The sequence below is a fragment of the Pocillopora verrucosa genome, chromosome 3 (genome assembly GCF_036669915.1).
Source record: "Pocillopora verrucosa isolate sample1 chromosome 3, ASM3666991v2, whole genome shotgun sequence".
Lineage (NCBI taxonomy): Eukaryota > Metazoa > Cnidaria > Anthozoa > Scleractinia > Pocilloporidae > Pocillopora > Pocillopora verrucosa.
This window is the reverse complement of record NC_089314.1, coordinates 24,734,799-24,762,713: the sequence shown is the minus strand read 5'-3', so window position 1 is coordinate 24,762,713 and position 27,915 is coordinate 24,734,799. Positions and strand designations below refer to the sequence as shown.

At 37.8% G+C, this 27,915-nt stretch overlaps 2 protein-coding genes across 7 annotated transcripts in view; one reads left to right on the top strand and one right to left on the bottom strand.

The window, feature by feature from the left end:
- Window positions 1-10,771, top strand: part of LOC131788548 (uncharacterized) — a 29,215-nt gene extending 18,444 nt beyond the window's left edge. The window contains exons 21-38 of one of the 5 annotated variants that reach the window (XM_059105631.2): window positions 41-179; window positions 426-751; window positions 1,499-1,637; window positions 1,923-2,248; window positions 2,448-2,586; window positions 3,150-3,478; window positions 3,753-3,891; window positions 4,258-4,583; window positions 4,874-5,012; window positions 5,243-5,568; window positions 5,781-5,919; window positions 6,494-6,601; window positions 7,571-7,655; window positions 7,853-7,897; window positions 8,264-8,311; window positions 8,659-8,706; window positions 9,561-9,615; window positions 9,950-10,771. In XM_059105631.2, coding sequence (XP_058961614.2) covers window positions 41-179; window positions 426-751; window positions 1,499-1,637; window positions 1,923-2,248; window positions 2,448-2,586; window positions 3,150-3,478; window positions 3,753-3,891; window positions 4,258-4,583; window positions 4,874-5,012; window positions 5,243-5,568; window positions 5,781-5,919; window positions 6,494-6,601; window positions 7,571-7,655; window positions 7,853-7,897; window positions 8,264-8,311; window positions 8,659-8,706; window positions 9,561-9,606 — 2,847 coding nt within the window. In that variant the 3' untranslated portion in view covers window positions 9,607-9,615; window positions 9,950-10,771. Of the gene's footprint in view, window positions 1-40; window positions 180-425; window positions 752-1,498; window positions 1,638-1,922; window positions 2,249-2,447; window positions 2,587-3,149; window positions 3,479-3,752; window positions 3,892-4,257; window positions 4,584-4,873; window positions 5,013-5,242; window positions 5,569-5,780; window positions 5,920-6,387; window positions 6,602-7,570; window positions 7,656-7,852; window positions 7,898-8,263; window positions 8,312-8,658; window positions 8,707-9,560; window positions 9,616-9,949 lie in introns of those variants that run through there. The other 4 variants (XM_066162918.1, XM_066162917.1, XM_066162919.1 and 1 more) reach the window with 4 other exon arrangements.
- Window positions 10,772-14,805: 4,034 nt separating this feature from the next.
- The window catches only part of LOC131788564 (tRNA-dihydrouridine(20) synthase [NAD(P)+]-like), a 14,216-nt gene continuing 1,106 nt past the window's right edge, over window positions 14,806-27,915 (bottom strand). The window contains exons 3-18 of one of the 2 annotated variants that reach the window (XM_066162930.1): window positions 26,280-26,325; window positions 25,569-25,660; window positions 24,481-24,524; window positions 23,949-24,009; window positions 23,552-23,599; window positions 23,144-23,209; window positions 22,305-22,375; window positions 21,780-21,980; window positions 21,107-21,158; window positions 20,408-20,529; window positions 19,846-19,927; window positions 19,449-19,519; window positions 19,248-19,301; window positions 18,827-18,860; window positions 18,545-18,618; window positions 14,806-18,004 (exon numbers count right to left, since the gene is read on the bottom strand). In XM_066162930.1, the coding sequence (XP_066019027.1) occupies window positions 17,908-18,004; window positions 18,545-18,618; window positions 18,827-18,860; window positions 19,248-19,301; window positions 19,449-19,519; window positions 19,846-19,927; window positions 20,408-20,529; window positions 21,107-21,158; window positions 21,780-21,980; window positions 22,305-22,375; window positions 23,144-23,209; window positions 23,552-23,599; window positions 23,949-24,009; window positions 24,481-24,524; window positions 25,569-25,660; window positions 26,280-26,325 (1,215 nt within the window). In that variant the 3' untranslated portion in view covers window positions 14,806-17,907. The remainder of the gene's footprint in view (window positions 18,005-18,544; window positions 18,619-18,826; window positions 18,861-19,247; window positions 19,302-19,448; window positions 19,520-19,845; window positions 19,928-20,407; window positions 20,530-21,106; window positions 21,159-21,779; window positions 21,981-22,304; window positions 22,376-23,143; window positions 23,210-23,551; window positions 23,600-23,948; window positions 24,010-24,480; window positions 24,525-25,568; window positions 25,661-26,279; window positions 26,326-27,915) is intronic. The other variant, XM_066162931.1, reaches the window with a different exon arrangement.

Sequence of the window (27,915 nt, the reverse complement as noted above, 5' to 3'; positions counted from 1 at the left end):
TTTGAGTAATCATCTAAGGTATTTTGCGTTTTCTATCAAGGTTTTCAATGGAAATACGGACAGTGACACTGTCGTGTACAACACACTGACTCCACCAATTATAACGCGTTACATTCGATTCAAACCCGCTGAGTGGCACAATCGAATATCAATGAGAACTGAGATCTATGGCTGTCCAGGTATCTAGAATAATCCTACATACTTTTATGGAGACTTATTTGATACCAACGTTTGACTTTCTTTTTGAGCTGCTGTACAAATAACAAATTGCATCTCTTGTCCCCCATGTTAATCATTTTTGGAAAGGCTATCTGGGGTGCTTTGCATTTGGTGAATGACGATATCTGACAGGAGTAGGTAGCCATTATCAATCAAATAATGGCATCTGTTATAAACTGTCATCATTCTTTTTTTGTCAAACTAAGGTTGCATAAATCCTCTCGGAATGGCATTTGGATCGATATCTGATACTCAGATAACTGCATCATCACAACTGGATGGTTATCACTCTGCATCACAGGCCAGGTTACATTTCCAAGCGGATGGTTACAAAGTTGGGGGTTGGTCAGCTCTCACAAATGATCGTGACCAATGGCTTCAAGTGAATTTTGGTAGTTACACAAAAGTGACGCGTTTGGCGACTCAGGGGATGAATGGCTACGATCAGTGGGTGACCAGATATATGTTACAATATAGTGATGATGGAATAACCTTCCACCTCTACAAAGAAGCTACATCCAGCTCTGCAAAGGTACCAGATATCCTAAACTTTCATTTTCTCTGCCAAATTACAGACTTTTGTCAACAGATATTGTGCAGATAACGTTCGCTGCTGCTTCATGAAAGAGTGTAAAGCTAACACAAGAGAAAGAAAAGAGAAAAAGAAACATGGTCGAAAAAAGAAGTTCATCTATCTATCCATCTATCCATTTCTCTTTCCCTCCCTCTCTTCTACCCTCCATCCGTCCATAAATCCATCCATTCATCCTTTTATTCATCCACCCATTTATCCATGCAGTCGCTCAATCCATTTATCTTCCAATCCAGTCATTCTTCCATCTATTCATTTATTCATCCACTAAGCTTTTTATTCCAAATTCTGACCTGTCTCAGTCAATTGTTGAACCGTACTTTGATTACTGTGGCACTGTATGGGATAACATCAGTGGCCGCTTCACCGAAAAACTCTAAACGTTATAAAGACTTGCAGCCCGTGTAATCACCTACTACTGTCGGTTACCTACTAACGAATCACTGAGTAGACTCGGCTTCTTATGACGGCAAAAGTTATGAATAGTATGACCCCAGCCTGGTGAGAAGATATCTTCTCGAATAGTATTGGGAAGTCAGTGTGTAATCTAAGAACTTTCAGCAGGAATCTAGCTTTACCAGTTGTTAACAGACTACTAGCGGAACAGTTTTGTTTACACTGGGACAAAAGTTTGGAATACGTCATCAAACGAAATGAAACATGATTATTCCTTTGTCTATTGTTTAGGAGTTCGATGGGAATCAAGACCAAAATACTGTTGTTTATAATATATTGAGCCCACCAATAACCACTCGTTACATTCGACTGAAACCGCTGGCCTGGAACGACCGGATATCGATGAGAATGGAGATCTACGGATGCCCAGGTACAATTCGTACTGGCAATAGCCCGACACAGTTGACGCGGTAGAAACGATTTAATAAAGCCTTAAAAGGAACTGAAACCTTAAAAATCTACCAGACTATCAATATAATTCTTTGACAATTAAAAAAAAAACATCGTGGGAGCCGGATGAGGAATGTTCCGATTTATTAATTTTTGAAAATTTAAGGTTAGAGAACAAACGTATCATGCTCCGCTGAAACGAAGATTTTAACTGTTGGACAAGAGATACACCTTTCACTTTCTTGTCCTTTTTCAATACAAACAGGTTGTGCAGCGCCACTTGGCATGGATAGCGGGGCAATCACCGATGCACAGATAAGTGCTTCTTCACAGTGGGATGGCAATCATGGGGCCAGGCAAGGAAGGTTACATTATAAGAAACTTCCGGGAACCTCAGGAAGTTGGTCATCACGTGCAAATGATTTAAACCAGTGGTTTAAAGTGGATCTTGGTCAATACACGACAGTGACTGGTATAGCGACCCAAGGCAGACAAAGCTATGACGAATATGTGACAGCATATAAGTTGCAGTATAGTGACGATGGAGTAACTTTTCAGTTTTATAAGGAGAAGCCACTCGAAACTGAAAAAGTATACTTAAGTAGTTTTATTTTTTCTATCTATTAGTGATCTGGAGTGAACATAAAATCTTAGAATTATAAAAGACAATGTGACAACGTAACCCCAAATGGGAAACTTCCCAGAAGCTTTATTGTTCGGGAGTGTACGAAACCTTTATCGATGTTCTGATCGAAAGCTAATTTTCCACCTGTCTTGATAATTTACATAGGTCTTTCGTGGAAATAGTGACAGAGAGACCGTCGTTTATCACGAAATACGCGAACCAATCAGAGCACGCTACATACGAATTAGACCGGTGAGTTGGTACCGACACATATCCATGAGGGTTGAGATTTATGGCTGTCCAGGTAAGTCCATTTCTCTTCATATTTTCTATTGTTTGTAATATTTATCACCTTTATTCTTATCACTGTCATTTTTTCTCATTATTAACTATTAAGGTTAAAGTTAGTATCATCACTCTGATCACCATTATTATCTCTACCGCCATAGTTATTAAAATCATTATTATCTTGATTATTATTATTTGTTTTCATTTGTCGTACACGTAGCTGTACAAGCAAAAAACACATTTGCAAATCACGACAGCGGTATTAGTTACCCGTTAAACGATAGAAGTAAAGTCACAAAACCAGCCCCTGGCGCGAAAAAATTTGAGGAAAAATTCGGGACCTGTTGTCATCGTAACGTTGATAAGGATAATTTAACCATCTAGCTTTTAAAAGTTTGTTGGGGCGATAACGTTCCTGTATGGTATGAACTCAACTTTTGAATTTGATCGGTCAAGTGGGTGGTATGGCAGGTTAAAAGCGATTCCAGATGTTAATTGTACGCATTACAAGATCATTAGTAAAAGGTTTTCAACCTTTTTGTGGCTATATCTGCGATATGTTTCTTTCGACATACTCAGGCTGTGTATCCTCCCTCGGCATGGAAAGTAAATTCATCTCTGATGCGCAAATATCTGCCTCCTCACAACTGAATGATGATCGTGCTCCAGCACATGCCAGGTTGCACAGTCAAACAGTCACTGATGGTAAAAATGGGGGGTGGTCTGCTTGCAAGAACGACCTTTATCAATGGTTTCAAGTGGACCTTGGAAGTAAAGTAATTGTGACGCGTGTAGCAACACAGGGGATAGATGGACTCGACGAGTGGGTGACAAAATACAGAATACAATTTAGCTATTCTGGGATAAATTTCCAATTTTACAAGAAAGCAGAACACAGTTCTGCACAGGTATGCCCTTAGCGCTGTATTCTAACTATGAATTCTGAGTGACAGTAATTAATGTTTATCGTACACCGTAATGGTATGATCAATATGATGCCTATGGATATGAACGAGAAACGTTCAGCCCAGTTTAGGCAATTTGTGTGGTGTAAATGACTGGTTGGGGGAGAGCAGGTGGCTCGATGGGTGGTTAGGTGGGTAAGTAAGTTTCTGGGTAATTGTGAGGAAAGAAAGCAAACTGACTGTTAATTACGTTGTTTGTTTAAACTTTCTTTTGAAGGTTTTCGATGGAAATGACGACAGTTCCACAGTTGTAGTCAAAAGACTGAGTGAGCCAATCAGAACACGTTTCGTCCGATTATTACCGCTAGAGTGGCATAAACACATATCAATGAGAATTGAGATTTACGGATGCCCAGGTAGAGTCAATCCTTTCGAGGTTGAAAAGTTTTTCCTTCAATAACCTGACTAAGGACATTTTGAAAAACGGGTTACAGAAATCTTAGCAGCGGCTTGTGGTAAAAGTCTTCATCTTAGTTCAATTAATCAATGAAAAAGATGTAGCTTTAGATTAATCAAGTCAACCGCATCATCGTTTCCATCCACGAACTAGTTTTTGGTTTTACCTGATTATGAAAAGGCCATAGCAGTACGTGTCTTCTAGGTTGAAAAAAATTAAATTCGACCAGTTAGTGTCTATTATCGGTAGCTATTTAAATTAGATCTAACCATTCCCTCAAAGGAAATTACATTTTTCTTCCTGATTCTTGATTTGCATCTCGTAGACTGCATCGCACCTCTTGGTATGGAAAGCGGAAATATCGCTGACTCAAAGATAACTACATCATCGATTTTGGATGACAATAGCCCTGCAAGTCAAGCCAGGTTAAATTATAAAGCGGACGGTGGCTTTGGGGGAGGTTGGTCATCTCTCATAAATGATGCTAACCAATGGCTTCAAGTAGATCTTGGTACTTACACACGTGTGACACGTGTGGCCACTCAAGGAAGGAATGGGTACGATCAGTGGGTGACCAAGTATACGATGGAGAACAGTGAGGATGGCCAAAGCTTCCAGGTGTACAAACCATCTAATGCTAGCGTTGCGAGGGTATGTTACACCATTTTAAGAGTAATCGTCTCCAACTTTAAAAAGTGGTCTTCCTGATGACTTACGTAGCTAAGCCTCGAAAAAAGTGCACCTAAGGGAAACGAATATTGTACTTCTTCTCCTTACTGTGACAAAAATGTATGAGATAAACCCAGCTCCACAATAAGACTGTTATAATTTCTATCAAGAACACTCCTTTGATGCGACAAATTTGTCATCTAATTTTGATATGGGATAAGAATTTCTCGCATGCAAGATATCAACATTTTTCCTTGTTTTTGTCTAAAAAGGTTTTTACTGGAAATCAAAACAGCGAGGCAGTGGTTTACAACAGTTTGAGCCCACCAATCACAACAAGGTTCATACGGCTTATACCGGTAGAGTGGCACAATCATATCTCTATGAGGATAGAGATCTATGGCTGTCCAGGTGCTTTAAAGGAACAATTATAACTAATCATTCCATAAATAAAATTATTGACAAGAACAAAACGCCATACATTTTACAGATATGGTCCCTTACGTAATGAAATGAAGCAATCAGAGCTGTTTAACCAACTAAGCAGAATCTTGTTCTTGGAAGGTTATTCTAATGTGTTGCTATATTGAAACGATCCAAAATATTAACTTTTAAAACAATATATATTTTTTCAAACACAGGATGTGCTGCAGCACTTGGTATGGAGAATAAAGAAATACCCGTTGCCAACATAAGGGTATCCTCCCAAATGGATGAGGATCATGGTGCAAAGGAAGCGAGGTTAAATTCGAAAGCAGACGGGAACATGGGAGGTGGGTGGTCAGCCATGAGCAATAACTTCAATCAGTGGCTTCAAGTGGATATCGGTGATAACTCTCGATTGACAGGTGTTGCGACTCAGGGGATGAATGGGAACAACCAGTGGGTGTCCAGATACCTCATACAGTATAGCAGTGACGGAGTGACTTTTGAATTTTATAATGCAACAGAAGACAGTTCTGCAAAGGTATGATTACTGCTGAAGAGATCAGAGAGGTTAGCCGCTTGACCCCATTTTGAGTTAAGTGCTTATTTTATGTATAGCAGTTAATTGTAGGCCATACAATGCTAAACCGAACGTAAGAGTTCTTTCATGGGCCTTGGTTATGCAATAGAAAGTTACCCAGCAAACTGACCATTTATGGATTCCGTTTAAAGCCTTTACTGTCTCAACATCAGGTATTTTATGGAAATCAGGACAGTGACACAGTTGTAAAAAACATACTCAGTCCACTAATAACAGCACGTTACATTCGCCTGATGCCTGTTGAGTGGCATAATCATATATCGATGAGGGTGGAAATCTACGGCTGCTCAGGTATAGTAACCGCTTTTGCTCGTAGAGACAAATTGGGTGCGATACCTGATAGAGTGTGCAATAGCTAATTAGTCTGCCAGTCAATTTCAAAATGCACTCAATTTCATAAAGGTAATTGAATAGGCTGAAGTTCAAATCGAACGAACGGGTAGCACGTGATCGATTTAAAATCACTGATTATCATTTTTGACCAAAATTACATTACACGAATGTTAAATGTTCCTCTCACACTTCTTACATCATTTTACTTTTTTTACAATTTGATTTGTAGTTTCTCTGTTTTAGTTTTTCATTCAGAGGAAAAATTAGTGTGAACCTTGTATACACGATACTTCTGAGAGCCAGTCAGTGTCGCCAGCGATCCCAAACAGGATGCAATAATAATTAAAACAGATCTCATTCCTCCCTTTTAAATATGTTTGTTTTGCGATGAGAAAAGTTTGCTCGAATTAGTCTTCATTTCATTAGGTTCCCCCGGCGTCGTGCTGTTACGGCGAGTTCCTGTGCATGTTTCGATTCATTTACTTGGAGGAAAACCAGAAACTAGAATTTGAAAATTTATTTGACCTTATAGTGTTTGCTGGTTCGCCAACTGTACCACCATCAGAAATGACGACAGAAGCTAACACAGACAAAGAAGGGGGAATACTCGGAGCGCAACAAGGAAACAAGAAAAAAGAAGGTGCCGCTGAAATTGTTTTCTAATCGTTGTGTTTTCTCGTCATCCGACGCGTTGAGAGAACTTCATAAGTTGCGTATGGCGACCCAACAATCACCGCAAAAGAAATTATTGAAACTATGCGGCATAATTAATATTTATTTCACTTACTCTTGTTTAGGAGTTTACAAGTTTGATCATCATCGTTTTATGTTTTTTTAAGTTTATTTCAATGAAAAAAGAGGTTGGACTTATGTAGAATAAGGCAGACAAGGATCTAGTTGACTGTGATTGCACAAAGAGCATGCGAATGGTTAAGCTAAGGTGGTATTGGACGAAACTAAAAAGATAGTTGCAGCTGGAACTATATGAGTCTCTTTACATCACCCCAGGTTGGCGAAAAACCCAGGTTGAATCATCGCGAAGGTTGAACCTTGTGTAGTTAAATGTTGAAAAGCATTAACTGCTCTTAACGAGTAGCCATTATGGAGACCAAGGTTGACTTGACCAAAAACCAAAATGTGTTAAATTTTTTTTTTTCAAAACACTGGCCCAAGAGCTTGCCTAGGTTTCTGATGTCACTCAATAGCTTATTATTTGATTCCTTTATCATCAAGGGTCATCACCCTACCACCATTTTGTCGAAAGGGACATTGTAGTTTTTTTTTGTCGCCTTTATAGTCCATAGTTTCAGAATTTTGGTCGGCAGAAAGGTTGATCCAGGTCAGTCTCGATGAAAAATACACCTCAGTGCAGACAAATTAAATGTGTTCGAGAAACACGAATTTACTGTATTTAGCATTTTTCAAGATGATTAAGGTGGGCTAAAAATCAAGCAGGGTAAGGTGAAGAGGTCTGATAATACCTTCCTATCTTATTTTCGTGGCATGACGAAACAGTCTTTCCTAGTTACTCTTTCTTTATGAGCTACGAGGAAAACCAATTCCCTCAACTTGGTAGTCCTACTGACGGATGCTTTTCATCCTTTGATAGGCGTCAAGGTACTTGCTGTGGTGTTACCCTTGGTAATCATTTTAATCGCTGTCGTAGCATTGGGTGTATTCTTTTACTGGAAAAGGTGAGAAAAAAACTACTTGACGGGAAGACCTACTATGTCTAACGAATGTAAAAATTATCATATCATGGTACCAAAAAAATGGGCAGCTTTAATTTAGTAAAATACACTTAGATGTTCGAATGATGTTAACATATCATGAAGATAAAACCCTTCCTTTTGTTCCTTTGATGTGAACCAATAAACTTGTTTTTAAATAGGAGAGGTCAAAAGAATGTGGACATCAACACAGTTGCATTTCAGACGTGAGTAAAAATCGCATTTAGTTTTTTTGTTGTTGTTGCTTCCTTGTTTGTAAAGACAAACGTCTAGACCAAATACATTTTGGTGCACTGACTCACCGACTATTAATTCAATTGCTGTATTCCAGATCTTTTTAGGACTTTGGTCTTCACAAAAATGTATTGATCAAGTCATCTTATGATACCCAGATCTCTGACTGTATATTGTTTAATATGCAAGTACTGGTTTTTTCGGTAATCATTTTTTACTCCTCAAACGAATACTGGTGCTGATTGATTTGGTATTCTGTCAGTTGTAAACCTGCTTTTTTAAGAGTCGTCATCTCGGTTATTCACGTACGCTATCCACACTTTTTTTCTGCCTTGCAGGGGAACCGATGAATTAAACTATGCAGTGAACAAAATATACGATGATCGGTAAATATCTAATATAAAACAAAGTTTGTTTGTAAAGACAAACGTCTAAACCAAATACTTCTTGGTGCACTGACTCACCAACCATTAATTCATTTGTTGTATTCCAGATCTTTTAGGACTATGGTCTTCACTAAAATGTATTGATCAAGTCATCTTATGATACCCAGATCTCTAAATGTATATTGTTTAATATGCAAGTACTGGTTTTGTTGTTCATCATATTTTACTCCTCAAACGAAGACTGCTGCTGATTGATTTGATATTCTGTCAGTTGTAAACCTCCTTTTTTAGGAGTCGTCATCTCGGTTATTCACGTACGCTATCCACACTTTTTTTCTACTTTGCAGGGGAACCAGTGAATTAAACTATGCAGTGAACAAAATATACGATGATCGGTAAATATCTAATTTAAAAACACTGAGAATTGTGGCATTCTGGTGGAAATGTTTACCCTGGTCCTTCTTGCTATGCACTGCAAAAACCTTTACACTTAAAGACAATCAACGATGAGACCCAAAAGCTTTATGGGTACATAAAGACATGATAACGACATTGTTTTGCACGTGGTATATGATAGAAGCTACACACACTTTCCTGACAGAAAATAATATCATACGTAGAGATTTGCCATGAGTCATGGAAATTATGTAACATTTCCCATAAAGCAGTTGGGTATCAACCTTAACGGACCATGCTGTTTAGGATTCAACGTTTTTGCAATCGCGTATAAAGAACGCACAATACGTACACCAACCACAAAAACCTGCGACGCGTCAATTTTGTTAACAATCCTTGGCTCAGTTGTTGACTAATGGTTGATATTCTACAGAGTTTGCATGACATAATGAGCGACCTATCAGGTTTTCTTTTTAAAGTTGATCTTCATCACACTTCTACTTCATTAAATAAGTAGACTCCAAGTTACCTTAAATCTGTTTATTGATGGATCTCAGATGACGCTAAAATGTGGTAATTCATGCTTTTTTTCTACTTAATTTGACGTCTATTTTTTCTTGATGGATAACTTTTAGCTAATATGGTTTTCCGTCACTGTTCTAGCCCCGGTTGTCCGCGGAGTAGATAACGCTAAACGCAGGGTAAATCTCTTTCCGGTGGATACTGCGGTACATTTTGTTGTCACTTATCCGCTGGATAGCGATTCATCCGTTGGATACCGTTACCACCTCCTGAACAACTGGGCCCAGATCCAAATAACAATTTTTTTCCTGATTTCCTTCTTTCGCTTCAGTAAATCATCCGGTTACCAACTCCTCAGCGAAGAAAACTTAAGTTGATGAGAATAGGTAATTTTATTCGTAACAATAGTGCGCTTTTCGATCGAGAGTCGTAAAACAAAAAGCGAACTAAGTAATACAATAGCCAATCAGAACAAAGGAAAATATCACAGGCAACCCAGGACAACTCAAAGCAAACAAACAGCGAACTGCCCGAGACGTGAGAATGTGGTATATTAGGAAAGCGGCGCAACCGAAGCAAACCCAGTTACTTCCGACACTCACCTGGAAATTTAATTTTCCAGTCTATAACACGGAAGACTTAGAAGTCCCGGGACCGCATTTATGGAAATATATCAAAGCTTTAATCATTAAACAGTGTCATATTTTTTCTTTCTGATAGGGATGCGCTGGTGCCTGACTGAAACTGAAAAACTTCAGCAGCAAGGATATGTTTTAGCTTATTAGTGTTTTAAGAGATTTTTAACAACAAAAACAAAAAAAAATCCTCTGAGGATTCTAATCATTTTCCCAAATAATAGTGGTAGTAAAAAACGCCAAGCGAAAGTAACAGGTACCGTTTTTCTTATTAGTTAGAGGAGAATGAGTTAGGTAGCCAGTTTTTGAATGTGCAAATATCTCTGAAAAGATGGTCAATTTTAGTTTGTTTGCTGTCTAAACGATGTAAGTGTATGACAATGGATGATTACTAGCTCATAGAGCGTTAGCACATCAACCAAACAGAAGATTAGAAAATACCTTTAAAAACCAAAGAGAACTCAAAGCAAAACCACGCAAACTGCCCAAAGCGTGGGAGAACACGGGTGACCAAGTCGTGATTGGCTTTAGTTTTGTATCTGATTGGTTGAGAGAGTATATGGCGCGAGTTCTTTGGACTAATCATAGAGCGGAGTGAGGGAAATCCAAAGCAATCCCTGATTACTTTCGACACCCCATTAAAAACCGCTCTGCTTTAAAAAGCACACAAAAATTCGTTGTTCAACTAAAAAAATATGGCTCGCAAGCATTCAATAAACCCACATTTTAGATTACTGGATGAATATCAACAAATGTTTATCTTGATTAAATTTTTTGCCCTTATATGGATATGATTTATGGAAAAATACCTTTAGCGTAGTTCTGAACGGTTTCAGAGAGTGTATTCATAGCCGTAAATACAGTCAATTACATTTTATCTTGATAATAAAAGTAATCTAATCTCTCACTCGAAAAAGTTTCTTACTCTCCAAATATATCAGTTTGACAACACTCCTCTCCACTACAAATGTGATTTCCGAGGTTGCTCTTTCTACCAGAAGGAGATTGTTAAAGGAAGGTTTCACAAACAAATGAAATGAATCATTTTTGATTGTGGAATAAGAATCGTGAATAAATTAACGCTTTTACACGGTTCGAACCGGCGCCTCCGAGACATTTATGGAGTGTCATTACCAACATGAAACGAAGCCACATGTTGACAGCGAGGCAAATGTAGGTGTGCTCTTTGTTTCCCATATTATCATATTTGACCGGTTTCCTAGCATGTGACAAATTTCTAACAAGGTCACATTTCTTTCAATGTTTCTCAAACAAGAGACAAAAAGACAAAAACAATTAAAAGGTGAAACAAAAGACAAAACAACGCAACACAAAAAGTTGTGTGGTTAGCGAAAGGCAAGTGTGCCCGAAGGAAAAATGCTAATAGAAAGTTAAAAAAATCCTCTCAAATATGAAAACGTTCGGTTATAACAAATGAAAAAAAAAATTCTTTTAGTTCTGACACAAAGCGGACGGCCTTGTTGAGTAGTAAAACGGCCAGTGCAAATTTCATGCAAAGAACCAGAGATTTTCCCCAACTACTTACAAAGACAGAACTCAATTAAGAAAAGGAGAATAACTGCACGCTTGAAAAAGAGTAGGATGGTCTCGAGCAACTGGAAAGTTAGAAGCTCCCGTTAGCAAAAAAGAGAATGAAAACAATGGCTCTATCTTTGTAGTAACAGTAGACTATGAAAAGTGTTGATAAAATGAGGTTGGTTAGTTCACTCGCACGGAGTTTCAACTTAGGAACGATTAAAGTTGCTTTGATTTGCGCGACAGAAATCGCCAATGTGATTAGATTAGAAACAATATATGCAAAATTGACCATTTTTGAATCTCAAATAAAAGTTATTGGACGGGTCATGCGACAGTTTTCAAAACCATTTTCATAGAAATTGGCAGTTGTAACATACGAAATCAGCCTGAATTACCTCTGAAATTTACTCCAGTCTCCTTATTTTAACCTGGACATCGATTGCTCATTTCCACTTCTAATCAATATTTTCGCTGCTGATACGAATACCGCGCTGAAAAACTTTCCACTTGGTAGTCCACTTATCTTCTGTAAACAATCACAAATTTCATCGTTTACATGATGCAGATGTTGATAAGCTTGTTTAAACTTTTTGAGTTTCTATAAGACATCTTGCCCTTCATTAACGGAAAATAAAGTCAATTGAGTGTCTATTATTAATGAAACATTGTCAGGGAGAAAGTAGTGTTCATTTTTATCATGTGTTGATAATTTGCGCAATTTCCATGCGAAAGCATCTTCATTGTTTTCATATCCTTTTATTGCGGAGTGCATGCCTAACGTCCTTGAAAAGGCTTCATACGCGAATGAAACAACGGATGATTCAAATGAACAATTATTGGTGAGGTCGTTTTCCCTACGATGTTATTTACTCTGTGGAAGCGAACTTGGATTTTTCCTCTCCTGTTAATGACATGCGAAAGGTGTACTTCGTGACAGACGATTAATTTTCCAAAGTCTTTAAGGTGTCCATGTAGAAAAAAAAAAGACAAAAACTACTTTTCTGTTTTAATCTCTAAAAGCATTCATTTCAAAGCCCCTATATACATGATATTAGACATGGCGATCTAAGGAACTGTTGCAGACCCCATATTCCAAAGTTAATAGAGAGTTCGCAACACACGTGAGCACCAACCATGGTCATGTGACTAAGACATCGAAATCATATGATAAAATTTGGTATAGTTTGTAATAGTTCTGCAGTTGATCTTATTCGGCTTTATCATTTACTTTAAGACGTCGGTGCGATGCTCTTTTAACTTGGCATTTACTCTTACAAGATCAGTTTCAGTTACAGTCATCGTCTTACTTTGAGTTTGTGAGTGTTAAAAAAAAAACTTCAACAAAGACATTTCTTTACTCAGTCCAATTTCCACATGCAATGGCTAAGGGCACCGATTTTCATAATACCTGGTACAATTCAAAACATGTGGGGTCTACTAAAGCAATCAACTTCGTCCAAAACCCCTTACATTCATAGAAACAAGTTTCATAAACTTTCTTAAACAGAAAAAAAGCCATAGTCCTGCAAGTCAACTAGAAGAAATGTAGACAACGTGATAATCTATGGTAAGTATCATCTTAGTTCAAGGGTCACGTTTTACTTCATTATCGTCCATATTGCTAACATGTGGCTTCATTCTTGTGGAAAGCACGAACGTGATATAGTTAATGGTTAACTTTGCAATTATCGCGACAAAGAAGTGTGTTGTTATTCAAGCCTCGTCTGCTGCGGAAGCTAATTGGCTGATCTGTGTGTGTTGACGGCCCGTTACTCGAGATTTTCACGCATTGCTGACTTCCTTTACCCTCAAACATGTCAGGAACTCTATTCTTTGTTCCTTAAGAAATTGTCGCTGTTTGAATGCAAAGCACTCAGTTTGAATATTGAAAAAATTAGAAACTTTCTCTGTTGGGATGTAACGGCGGCAAATTGACACACTTTGTCGAAAGCTCTTGTTAATTTTGAATGCAGGGGTGCGACGGTTTGTTGGCTAGACATACCTAGACACCTTGTCACTAAGGTTATAATTATTTAAATTGATTGCACTAAACCACAAAATAGGGAATGGTCCATTTGTAAATTAAACCAAAACAAATACGCCATAATCACTGATCCACAAAACCCCACAATCCATTTGTAAATTAAACTAAAACACACACTTTAATCCGCGAATTTATTCATTCAAAAAAAAAACACAACAACAAACGAACTAATGATAGCCGATTTTTTGAACAGATAGAAACCTAAAGTTTTTGTTTCAACTTCTGAAAGCCTTTATTTTTAAAAACCCCATCATCAACAGGATATTATGCCATGGCGATCTAATTTGGTGAAAACCTGTAGCAGACCTTATATACAAACACTATTGCGCCGCTCACAATACCAGAAAGCGCGAGGATGATCGAGATACCAAGGTATCACAATGAAATGATTAATTTTGGTTTAAGTTTGTGAAAGATTTGCAGTTTATTTCATTTTGTCCTATCACAACTGTGAGACATCGGACCAATGCTCATTTCTCTTGGCATTTTAAATTTCTAGATAAGATTTATGCATCAGTGAAAGTATTTGGTATTTATTCATTAAAAGCATTCTAGGGAAAAAATCCTTGCAAGATATCGTTCCCATGAATATACAAAAGAAACTTGATTATTAAGCTTGAACTTGTTTTTCAGCATTTTTCCACTGCACGCGCATGGTAAAACGGCGGGCACTTGTAGACACGTTATCCGCTCCTTAGTGAAGGAAACGGAAATGGCTGCAGCATACGCTAATGGCCGTTTTAAAATATTCATATCATTTGTCTTTGCCAAACTTTTCACTTTCATTGTCATTTAACATCAAAATATCTATATATTCGAAGAAATTTTAAGTTTTGTTTTGAGTCGTTTTGAAAGCTATATGTATAAATGCAGGCAATTTCTTGTGTTGAGTTGCCTCACCCTTGTACTACTCTCAGGGGTGTTGAGTACGAGGAGCGCCCTTGAAGTTTCAATACAATGCCAATCGGGCAGGTAATAGGAAGATAGAGAGTTATCAACCAATGATATTGTTTAAGTGCAACACCAGATTTCAGGACGGCCAGTAAAGAAGCGCTTTGTGGTTGTTTGGGAGAATCAGATCGAAAGAGTAGTATTGTGCGAGTGATTTAATAAAAAACACTAATTATGTACAAGAGGATGAGTCATGATGGACAGCAATCATCACGATAAACGCAACAACCAATCATTCAAGTCGGCAGTTCTCTTATTCGCGACATGATCATACAAATACAGGGTGCAAGAGCTTTCGTTCTGTAGTTGTTAAAAGCTTGAACTGATCTTGTTAGGTTCCTTCCCCATCGAAGCTTCACTGTTAGGCTATCATGAAGAGTACAAAGGAAGCGAATCAAGCAGAGAGCTTCCACAAATCACCCGGTGTATCAAGCAAGGAAAAGAACATTTCTCACCCAAAAGAACCACAGAAGCAAAAGCGCAAGAGGAATTCGTGTCCTTTGTCCTACGTCGAGGTAATTACTTATGCTATTCTCGACTCGCCACGAGGGCAAAGAACGCTATCGGAGATCTACAGCTTCATCCAAGAACGCTTTCCTGAATTCACTGAAAACAGAGCGCGATGGAAGAACACAGTCCGCCATAATCTGTCACTGCATGAATGTTTTCAGAGAGGTCAAGTTGCCTATGAGAAAGGTGGATGCTACTGGCAGATACATCCAAGATTCTTGGCCGACTTCATTCGAGGAGATTTTTCTAAACGCAAGATACCGCAGCCTCCCTATCTTTTCGTGAATGGTGAGTATAGCTATCGTAGCGTTCCTGAGCTAGTTTTTCCTTTTCGTTTGTCTGGCCACTCCTCACCGTTTGAACCACATATTGGAATGTTACACAGCCCCAGCTGGAATATGCGACCTCCTTATGGACAGCTTGGACACTTTTTTTGAACCCTTTGAGTTCCAAGAAAGCCTTGAATATACAGAGAGAAACAAACAAACATCCCTCAAAAAAATGAGGACGTTAATTTGTCATACAAACAGAATATTGGGCTTTCCACTGAACTTTTTGTAATGCATACAAGTAGATGTATTCCTTAGTAGAATATAATTTGGTCAAAAAGATCATCTTAAAGGGTTACAAGCACATATTTTGCCTTTTCTTACAATAAAAGATTATCAACATCAGTAAGTGATTTTTACTTCTCCTCTGATCCAAGTTCATCAGATCAGAAAACTGTGTCAACAGAAGGGCATGTTAGATATATTCTATGCATGCCGTGATACAAAGAAAATGAAGTAACACTTGATTCGTATCTGGATAACTTCTGAAGCTGAAGGAAGTAGATTTGTGCAGCGTTTCATTTTGCTGGACTACTCGCAGCGAAACCTGACTTAATCTTATGGATATCCACCGAACCTGCAAAAATGAAAGCCCTCATGTTACATGTGATGGATACTGCTCCGCTCGACGAATGACTGGTTTTGAATTAGCAAATCGATCTAACCTCCCATAATATAACCCTTAAATCGTAGGGACGACGTCGCAAATGAGTCTCGTGTCCCTTATGCAGGGTTTTAAACATTTGTTACGTCATTTTTTCCATGATTTCTAAGATCGATTTGCTTTTAATCATAACGAACTCGAACGAGGGTTTCCTTCAAAAGCAATGTGCATATACAATTAAAACAAGCCTTGGGGGAATTTAAAAGATTCCCAGCGAGGCAAAACGAGAAAACATAAAAGATATAAAAAAAAAACTCTGCATTATTCAGATTTGTTTCAGCAGTCACATGTTAGAAAGATAGGCTCTTCCCGCATATTTTCGATGGCGTTCTCCGACCTCTGGCCGTGTTGTTTTGCCTCAAACCATTCGCTTGCACCGTTTTACCCAGTTTAACAAACATTTCAAAAACTAATGGCTATATCGAGGGAACGAAATTCCATCCGACAGAATACCTTGGAAAATGTCCAAGCATGATTCCCAGTGAGGCAAAACGAGAAGACATAAAAGATGTAAAAAAAAAAAAAACGCATTGAAACGGCTGCAAAAGTGTTCTGGCTCTGAGCCAACTCTGCAGTTTAAATTATTTTTCTTTATTTCAGCAGTCATATTTTAGAACGATGACCGACGCCTCTTATCGATGGCGTTTTCCAACCTCTGGCCATGTTGTTCTGCCTCAAACCATTCGCTTGCACCGTTTAACCCAGTTTAACAAACAATTTCAAAGACTAATGGCTATGTTGAGTGTAACTAAATTCCATCCGACAGAATACCTTAGAAATGTCCAAGCTTGATTTCTCTCTGCACGAAATTTCAAGCACACCTTCTTTAACGAAACAAGATAACCTTTACTTTCATTCATTTTGGAGTTCGCACCTTGATGGCATGATATGAGATCAATGTCGTTGTCTTCTTTTTAACTAAAAAGCACCATTTGCCGACAGCTTCGAAGCCTATGCACATATGTATTTTAACGAACAGCCAACGTTTACGCTACGTGACGAAATTTTCCTTTTTTGTCTTGACATAGAAAGTTGCCTTCAACGAAAAGGGGAAATCAAAAGTTATTTGTCTGGTAAAATGGAGACATCATAATTAAAAAACTGCGGGAAAATTGCAAAGTAGGAATCCATGATCTGATTATTCAAACAAACGTTAGCCGTTTTTCAACAAAACCGCGTTCTAAACCATCTTCAGTTTAGCCGAACCTTTAATCAGAACACTTATTTTGTGAACAGTGTCCGAGGAACGAAAGCTGACAGTGGAAAGGACATTTAGTGAATGAAATCGATCTAACTACAGGTACAACCTAAGGCCCACTGATTGCGTAAAACCACGGTTTTGTTTAAACCTCGTGTAAGTAACCGACTGTGAAGTTTTCCTTGTTAAGTGGACTTGATTTCTGACTAAACACATTTCAACATAGCAACACTATAATAAATAATGATCCATTATTCAAATAAACGGAGGTTAATATTCAACACTTTCATCTTAGCGAAGTGTCTTTGTAGTATATACTGGACTGAAATAGAAAAATTCGTGGATTTCTGTCAATACACCGAAAATTGGTCACAAATTAAACTCTTGACGCGCGATTTTGCCTCTGCGGCTGCTCAGAGGTGAAGTGCACTTCCTAATCACTTCCGAACGAGCCAATCAGTGTGCACGAAAAGCACCATTCACCTGTGGTATATACTAACGACATTCATGACAACTAACAACGAACTCAGACAAAACAGGAGAGTGAAATTTTGACTTTTTCGGGGCACGACAATTGCATTTTTTTTCGTTTTCTACAGAACAGCCAACATCCATACAGAGCCTACCACAAAAATACGCCTGAAACACACAAGCCAGTCTTGATGAACAACTGGATGAATTGTGGTTTGCAACCTCTATCCATGTAAATTATGTGTCATTCCGACATAAGTAGAGAGCATACAGTTTCATTCCATTCGGGGATTGTTTGAGCTTGATTCCACGGAGAACCGTGGAGAAAGAGGTAATGTCACGTGCTCTCCTCCTTCAATCGTCCGTCGTGGACACCCAAGGATTGTAAACAAACAATGGCGGCAGCCTGTTCAGCAGCTTTTTTGCTGCCTTCCCTGCAGAGATACAATTATGACGAAAATAACAAGAAGCTTAACTCATTTTTTTTTAACCAGAATATTTATATAGACCACTTCTCATCTGATTATCATATATGATCTGATATTACACCGATTTTTCCTTCACTACATCCTACGATTGATATACAAAACTAGCCAGTCACAGTATAGCATATTGCTTTATAGAGAGACACGGAACTAGTCGCCCGAATACTCCGGCACACCGCCAGGACCTTACCCCGGTTTTCAAAGCATGAAACAACTAGGGATATTACTGGTTAGGATGCATTTTATCTGACAATTAGCAATACTTATCTATATTCCGGGATGAAGAGAAGTACTTCATGTGAGTATAGTATCTTTACTAAGAACATGACACAATGACCTGGCCAGGAATCGATCCCGGAACTCTCCTCCCAGAGTCCAGCGCCCTAGGCCATCGCGTGTTCCACACTTACAACACGTAAAATAAAACCAAAGATGAAAATTTAAGTATTCATCAGCGGAAACAACTGATACTTGCTTATGAACACCCACCATTCCGTTGAAGAATATTTTTTGTCTCCGACGAGAACAACACTTTTGAACCATCTATCCTCTTCTCTTTCAATCTGCCAAAAAAGAGAATAGTGATGAATTATGCATGACCTCGTATCCATGTACTAAAGAATTTCAATCATTAAAATAATGGAACTTACCTTATTGCAGAATGTACATTTAATGAAGGTTAAACCATTCCAATTCATATTTTGTCTCGAGGAAAAATCTGAGTAAGGAACTTTAAACCAGGCCAAAAACTGGTTTATAAAAGACACTTACGGTTTCATATTTAGGCTGTTTGATTCTGTTTCGCCTAAAGAAAGCAGAAAAAAAATTACTTTTTGTCATTATTGTCTTTGTCATTATTCATTTTAACTGTTGCTTCTGCTATTGCTGCTACCAAACTGAACAACATCTCCTACTACTACAAGTGTAGAAATGAAATTGTAAAGTTAGGCAATTAGATAACGCTAAAAAAAATCTGGTTACAGATTCGTGCAGTTTGTTGGAGTATCAAATCCAACATGGCCCTCAATAAAGAAAAGAAAAGCTGGGCGTGTACCCATCAGGGTTCAAATACACTCAAGACGACGAGGCACAATTATAGATTTGATTTCGTCATCGCTTGAAAACAGCAACCGCTAAGCGGCTTAAACATTATTCACAGGGGAGGTAAATAAATACCAAATTTAATGCAAACCTTGACCACTCCAGAAGGATCCCTTTGGGTGTGACACCACCTGTGTACATTTTTCTACAAAAAAAACGAAAAATAAATTAGAGGTAAACATGAATATTGACAGTCAAGAAAGCAACTGCTTAAGAATTAATTTAAAATAGTAACGTTGTTTTTCCATCAACGATTGACAAAAAAACAACAAATCACAGTTCGATTACTAACCTGAGATACTTGACTTTAATTTCAGTTATTTCACTTGAAGAATCTGAACTTTTTCGTTTCCTCTTCTCATTCTACGTTTGACAAAATTCGACAACAAAAAAGACACCGTGGGACAAAATAGGAGTAACCCTATCATTAAAGTCTTAGGAAGGATAATTTGAGGGTTTTTCTTTTATTTTGGTTTCAAAGTCATGTAATTACGAGCTGTTCATTGGCACTGAGCATAGATTTTCATGAACAGTAGCTTTACCTGCTGTTTTTGTTGTCAGACGTGAGTGACAGGTAAGTATGAACATACTGATATTGTTTTCTTGATTACTTCCAACCTCGAAAAGGAGAATTAAATTTCTGATTGACTATCAATTTGTTTAATTCCTAGCTTGGTAGTCTGTCTTACCTCGTCATCTTTCATGGTTTCCATTTTATGTTTTCTCCTCTGAACGGCATCATCAAAGTATGAGGTAAGATTCCATATTTCACTGAGAAAGTTTGTAACAAAATTTGGGAATGAATGGGAAATGTTCGCAAGGTTGCAAAAAAAAGTCAGTTTCTTTCATGGGGTAGAAGATGGGTTTTCCTCATGCCTAAGACAGTATGTCAAATTATCTGTCGGTTGAGGTATAGGGTAAGGTAATCAAAATAATATAAAGATAATAATATACGTTCCTGGTTTACTTTTGCCTCGTTTGTGTTTTCTGTCTTACCGAAATAATATTTTGTGACATGCTCCGCTATTAGGGTAGTACTGCACGTCGCAAAACTGACCTTAAAACCATGAAGCTTTTTCAAGCAGTATCACTGAAACTCATTTTGTCTTTCCTCGACATATTAAAACTTCGTCATATAAATGCACTTCACTTCCGCTTTTCACATACTGGTAGGGGATTTTTTTAATAATCCTGTGCAAATGCTGAGCACAACTACACAGCAAGCTTCAGAAATTCTTCTTAGGCCCTTACCAGATGTCTCGCATTTCTTTAGCATGAAGAAGCTGAAGAGCCTCTGAAGATGTTGTATCTTCATGCAACAACCGCTGAAGGCAGTATTTTGTATTCCCAAAGTTATTGTCAAAGTCTATAGCCTGCAAAGACGGAGAATATAAATATCCGGTGTAAATGTTGATGCTTTTCATCCCTCTACCACTATAGGATGTTCGTATAGCTACGCATCACCTCGACGAATACTAAACTTACTTAATTCAGTTCCATGCAATGGATAAGTCGAAAAGGAAGATGGGTGGTCGTGCTCGCTTTACGAGAGAACGGCGACTGGAGTTATCCCTCTATCAAACAGGCTCCGCTTTTTAACAGAAAACAGCTACATGTTTAAGTGTATACAGAGAGGATGCCTAATGCAAGTAGTTAGTAAGGAATGACCTCGGAAAAGTGTTGAAAGAGTGGGAATGACCCATGTAAAGAATATAACGTCCTTTGACTGAGATTTTGCGCTGTTCACGTCATTTACATATCACAGCAGCGATATCGATGTGACAGTGATTCATAAGTCATTTGGAGGTTGAATCACCCCAAAACAGCAACAACTTGACTAAGAATTGCACACCTATTATTAAAACTGGGTGGGATATGATAACTTCGGTTTAAAACCAAGAATAAAGTATCCGACAAGAAGAAAGGGAATTTGAATTTTTGAATCATTACCAGTTTAATGTACTCCGTTATCACTTGTGAGGCAGATAAGCGACCCTCTTTCCTGTATTGGAAATTAAAATAATCTGGTCAATACATTGATCACACAACGTACGATCGATCAATCTTGACCCAACATGTATCATTCTTAGAAACGGGACCCGACCACCAAGATTGAATTTAGAAAGGAAAATACATTTCTGCTCTGGATCAAAATTACAATGTGCGATTTCAATCTTCGTCCGGTTAATCGGTTGTTTTATTGGGAAAGACAATTTCCTCTCACAAAGCCCATTCTCATTCACACGTGAGACGCTGAGGGTTAAAGGCGGAACGCGTTTGCGGCATGTGGCATGACTTACGGAATAGTATAATTTACGCGGAACACCTGTAGATTGTCCTGATGTTAATTTATGCCCTAGCGTCATTCCACAGATATTATATTATGCCATTCTGCATACTCATTCCGCCTTCTACCCTCACCACATGTAGAAGTGAAAACAGGAAGCTACATGAGTCATTCTCGCTTGCAGACGTAAAAGTTCACACACCAGCATTGAGCACAAGTAGGTCAACGAAATTATTCCCGAGCTACATATTAACTGGACATGTGAATTAGTACGTTTAATTAATGGCAAAGAGAAAAAAGAAGCATTTCAGAACTAAAAACCTTGGATAACTTTACCTAAAGATTGAAGGATTCCATTGAGCGGCTCTTGCCAACATGACTGACGAACAACCTGTCTCCTGACGATATTTTTCAATATCTTTGTACGTATTTACCAGTAGTGACACACCATTTGCAATTACAGGAATGGAGACAGCCTTGGCAACTTCACGTATGACATTAATGTGCACCGGATCTCGTGAACGCTCGTGTTTTTCCCTAAGAAAAATATCAATAAAATCATGAATTAAAACAATAGTCTTTGACTGTTCAGCAATCGTTCTACTACAAGGATTCCTTTCCTAATAATTTCCCTTTGCTTAGCTTTCCTTTTATTCTACCTTCAATTAATGTTTCGTGAAGTAAAACCGTTAAGAAAAAGATTTGCCAGAAATAATTTTATCTAAAGCGCAGTATAATTTATGGGGAGTTTACCAGAAGCCTCTAGTTCATGAACTTGACCCAGTTTTCTCGCCTCGCGCCCTAGCAACAACCACAAAATGTTCGTGTTGTTCTTGCCCTGCATACCTGTGGCTAACCTACCTTCCATGAACAGCCAGAGCGACGATACCGGTTTCCTCTACCATTTTAGCAAAACCAACTGTTTCTTCAATCTACAAAGAATAAGAAAACAAGAACGAAAATAAACAACGCGTTAGGCGACAGAAAAACTAAAAAAAATTATTTTTTCAATATATAATACATAAGGTCCTGTTAAGGATTCTCCCGTCTACTTGTTCTCCTTTACATTTTCCTTTAAATCAGTTGAGAGAATTTGGCATTACTATCGAGTTAATTAGCAAGTATTGGATGAGCTTGAGAAAAATATCGTTATCTGTTTTAAGGGTGAACATAACAGTCACGGATGGCCAAATCACAGTCAGTCACAGACACTGACATTGTGTTACGGAACATTTTTCACCCTCAAAAAAAAATTAGAAACATCAAAATCAGAAGGGAAACTTGACATAAGAGAACTAAGGTCCTCTCTTCCTGCAACCCCAACGGAGAGACACTGGAAACGAGCTAGGAATAAGGACGCATGTCTCGATCCTCGAAACTCGATCCTCGAGAGTTGTTCCTCGAAACTCAAATCGTAATTCTCGAACACTTTGAGTTACGGACGAGCCTAGATTCAAGTTCTAAAACGTTCGATGAATTTCAAGGAATTTCAAGTTTGAGCCCGCTAACAACCATAATACAAAGGACTCGCAATTTAAATTTCACAGGACTGTTATCTTCCATCCATTTCACATAAAACAGAAATTACTTTCAGTTCTCTTAGGCTCTACGACAACTTTAAGTTTGGTTCCACAGAGGTCAATAACAAAAGGCACCTTTTGGTACGAAAGGCAATATTTAAATTCACATCGTTTACTTACAGTGGGCAAAATTCTTATTTTGCATGTTACTGGCATTGACACTCCCTGCACAAGGGTTGTAAGGATCTGCACAAAAATACCACCAGTAAAAAGACATGTTAGTTAACCCCGGCTTTACAACCTAACATCAATGTACAATGTACATATTCTCCATACTGCTCGCTACACATTTTCCAAGGCGTTGACAAGGAGAATTTGTTTTAAAATCAAGTGTTTCATTATTTTATGATCATTTCGTTTATTCTCATGGCCTCAATGTGTGATTCAGGGGTGATATTGTAAAGAGAAATTAGATGTTAGTCACTCTTACATGTAGGTGTCAAAGGCTTAAAGATTAAAAGTGCAGTGTAATAAGATTATACCCAATACAAATGCTACAAGTGAAATTTATGGGATGGTATAACTGACCTTGTGCACATTGTCTGGTTGGGACAATAATGCTGCACCCATCCCTCCCTGCAAAGACAAACAGAAACAAAAACAATAAGTGGCAAGCTTGCAATGCTCAGCAATCCAGCTACCAGCTTTACATTCATGTACCAAACATTTTTGTTGCAATAATCTACATTGAAATAGGTGTGAGAAAACATCACCTGCCAGCAGTGAACTATTTAATTGAAATTAATTAAGGGGTAAGTTTCTAAAGAAACTGTAAATAGTTTCTACAGCTGATGTTGCTCTGATGAAGGGCACATCATTACAACATCAGCTTCAGAAACTTCTTATGGTGGCCAATTTACATCAACAACTTAGGTGATTTAACCAAATTATCCTCTCAAATTCAAAGATGGTTTCCTTCACTTACCTTGCAAGAATAATCTTTTGGACAGCCCATGTTTACATCAATTCCAGCGACATCATTTTCTCTAACAAGAGGAACAGAAACTAAATTAAGTGAGACAATCATAAACATTATGATAATGATAATGATGATGCATTCATATGGCACATTCTCCTTTTCAATATGCTCAGAAGCACTTTACAACGATTAGTTTCCAATTTTTTGAAATTAAATTATTCACTTATTCAAGAATTTTTGGAAACAAGGCCAGACCACAATACCAGGAGCTATAGTCCCTCCTCATGGCTTTGCAAAAAGTGCAAGAGTCTCACCAACCAGTACAGAGAAGCAGAAGGGGCCTACATTTACTGTCATTACCCAAGGAGACTACAACATCTAACCATTTGCAGATGACATAACAAAGGTAACACATTCTCTTTAGTTATTTGCCACTATTAGATCACCAAGGCTTTGAACAGAATTTTAGAACAGTAAGTTTTAAAACATTGTCTGACTGTGTAATTTGAATGACCATAACAGTATAACAGTGACTTACAAGAGTTTTGCAACTTTCAAGGCTCTCTCTGGGTCTGCTGTGCCCTAAGAAAACACAAAATGTGTCAACCACAGCCTGTGGCTGTGTATCAACGGTTGATACAAGAACCAGTTTACACCTTATGCAAATGCAACAAACAGAAGTAAACAGTATCACATGATAGCAAGTTATATAATTATAATATTTAACATATTTTCAATATTGAAAGGCACATTTTACAATTGCTGGTACATGTACAGGAACAGTGCCTATCCTCATTTTTACACAGCACAGAGGCACATGGTATATTGCCACTCCTTCAAGATGGGCTCCTCATCCATTGTTAGCCCCAAGAATTTTGTCAGGTTCTCTTACAGTATGTGGAGACAAGTGGATAAAACAAATAAAAATAAAAGAAATGGGATTTAGAAGTCTAACATTCCGTGAGGTAGCTCTTCTTATCCAATGTTTGCAAGTCAAATTGGAATTTAGAAAGTTGGTTGGAGGATTAATGGTTAAATATGTGGACTGTACAGTGTAGGTCCAGAGGTTTGGGTTTGAGATGTGGCTGGTCACTACTCACAGGGTGCCTCTCTTCACCCAGGAGTATCAATAGGTACAGATGAACTGTCAGGGAAAGCTGAAGAAATGCATGGGAACTAGCATCCCATCCAGGGGGGAGTGGATGTTTACCTCACTGAAACTGTAATAGGCTCTGGCTGGATGAGCCAATTGGCTTGAGAGCTGACTTTACGCTTTTTTATCTTTCCTGGACAATATGCAAACACCTATTTATACTCCTGAGTGGATGGAACCAATTTGATTGTACACTGCCTTGCCCAAGCACACAGCACAGAGACCTAGTCAGGACTTGCACCACTGACTCACCAATGCAGAGTCTAGTTTACTAGATCTATAAACAAGATTTAAGCTCACAAGTTTCTCATAACATGCACAACTGCATCATGGCCACCCTTTTGTTTTTTTTGTTTTGAAGATAAAGGTATTTGTTGTGAGTAATCAGTTCTCCACCTGCTAACTTATAGATGTACTCATTTTTCTAAAAGTTTGTTAAAAACTCAGACAGGTAATTAGAAGGTTATACAAACCATTTGAAAGACAACATTCTGTTTCTCTGCCTCACACGTCCTAAACACAACTGTTCCATCAGTGAGCACAAAGTCAACTGTGCCCAAAAGTTCTGAAAGAAAAAGGTTATTCAGGGATTAAACTTACCGATAAATTACACTGCAAAAGCTCACTTCTAAGAACTTTGGCCCCTTTAGTTGTTTTGATATGGAGACCTGCATTTATGTCCTGGTTAAAGTTAGAAGTAAATAATTTATGAATCTATTTGATTCAGTTTTTTTTTGGTTTACCCTTTAACTCTTGGAAGTGATTAAACATGTAACTTCTCCTCATAATATCCACACATTATCCAGCAAACAGGTTATAATAATACTCTTGCTTATCAGGAAGAAGTTTTTATCTTGATCTAACACCACGTTCTCAGAGCTAATTTACAAAGAAATTAATGTGTGACAGCTTGAGGGTAGAATTAACAATCACATCTTGGGAATTAAAGGGCTTAAAAAAACTACACCATTCCAAATAATAGGCTCATCTGTGCAACATGTAGATAAATAACTGCACATCACACATCATTGGTGATTTGATCGTGAAAACCTACGTTCATAGAAAAGGGAAAATACAATGTCTTTTCAGAGAACAAGAGAAAAACACAAACTGCCAACAGCAAACAACACAAAGAGGTTGACACTCAGATATAAAAAATTTATTTACAACACATGATCACTTACTGTTTTCAATTCGGGTTGTCTTGAGAATTTTAAAATCAATTATTTCCTAAAAAAGTAAAAGAAAACGTTGAAAGCTACATATAATTATCTTCTGGATAAATTCCAATAATTAGCAGAGTTCACACTGTAAAAACATAATTAAAAAAAATAATCAGGAAACTGCACTGCACCCTGACCCAGACTTTTAAGAAAGGTCCAGTAAGAAACATATTACAATATAAGAATTGCATCCACTAGCTTTTTTTCTTTTTATCTTATATCAGGCGAAGAGTCATACCATGGATGTACTGAATGATATTAAACCATTATTATTATTATTATTATTATTATTATTATTATTATTATTATTATTATTATTGTAAAAGCTTTGTTATCCCTTTAACCCCTAAGAGTGACTAGCATCTAGTTTCTCTTCACATTGTTATCCCTGAATCAATCTTTAAAATCAAGTGAATAAAACAAACAATAACCAGCTTCTTCAGTCTGGATCAGAGCAAATGGAGGAATTGTGGATTGTATGTGTGTGTGTGTTTATAGGCAGAAAATGGAGCTATCCTAAGTGCATCTATCCATCAAAATGGTGACGGTAATTCAAATGTCAAGCGCTTTTCATTAAACTAATTGATTCCTGTTTTCTTGTCACCATATTCCCACCAATAGTGTAGCTCCAATTCCTGCATGTAAACACACAACCCACAATTCCTCCATTCACTCTAACGAGGGCTAATGCTCAAAATCTCAGCTCTGAAACTCTTTATGGTGGCCAATTTACATTACCAACTCGGTTGATAATACCAAACTACCCTGTTATACTCTCCTACTGATGCAGCACAACAGTTTCTTTAGAAATTTACCCCCTTCACAGCTTAGAGTTATGAATAAAATAAATAACCAGCTTCTTTAGTCCGGATCAGAGCAAATGGAGGAATTGTGGGTTGTGTGTGTGTTTTGTATGCAGAAAATGGAGCTATCCTATTGGTGGGAAAATGGTGATGGTAATTCAACCGTAGAGGGCTTTTCATTAACCCTTTAACTCCCATGGGTGACCAAGACAGAATTTCTCCTTACAATATCAATACAAGATCAACCAGATAAGTCATGAGAATAAAGAAAAATATCAATTTAGGGATAATAAGTTGATCCAATACTAAATTCTCTGAACTAACATTATAAGAATTGTATAGTTGATTCTAAGGAGAATTGAAAATTTTATCTGGGAGTTAAAGGGTTAAACTAATTGATTCTTGTTTTCTCTTCACCATCTTTGCACCAATAGCATAGTTCCATTTCCTGCATATAAACACACACACACACAACCCACAAGTCTTCCATTCCCTCTGATGAGGGCTAATGCTTGAAACCTCAGCTTTGAAACTCTTTATGGTGGCCAATTTATATTATCAACTCAGTTGATAATACCAAACTACCCTGTTATACTCTCCCACTGACGCACCACAACAGTTTCTCTAGAAACTTACCCCTTTCATAGCTTAGAGTTATGATTGAGAGCATGTATTTCTCCATTAGTCACCCTTTCCAAAAGATTATGTCTTAGTCTTTTACAAGTTACCTCAAAGCCATTCATCCAATTACTTTGGAACTGATATCCACTCACAAGTAACATTATTTCCAAGTA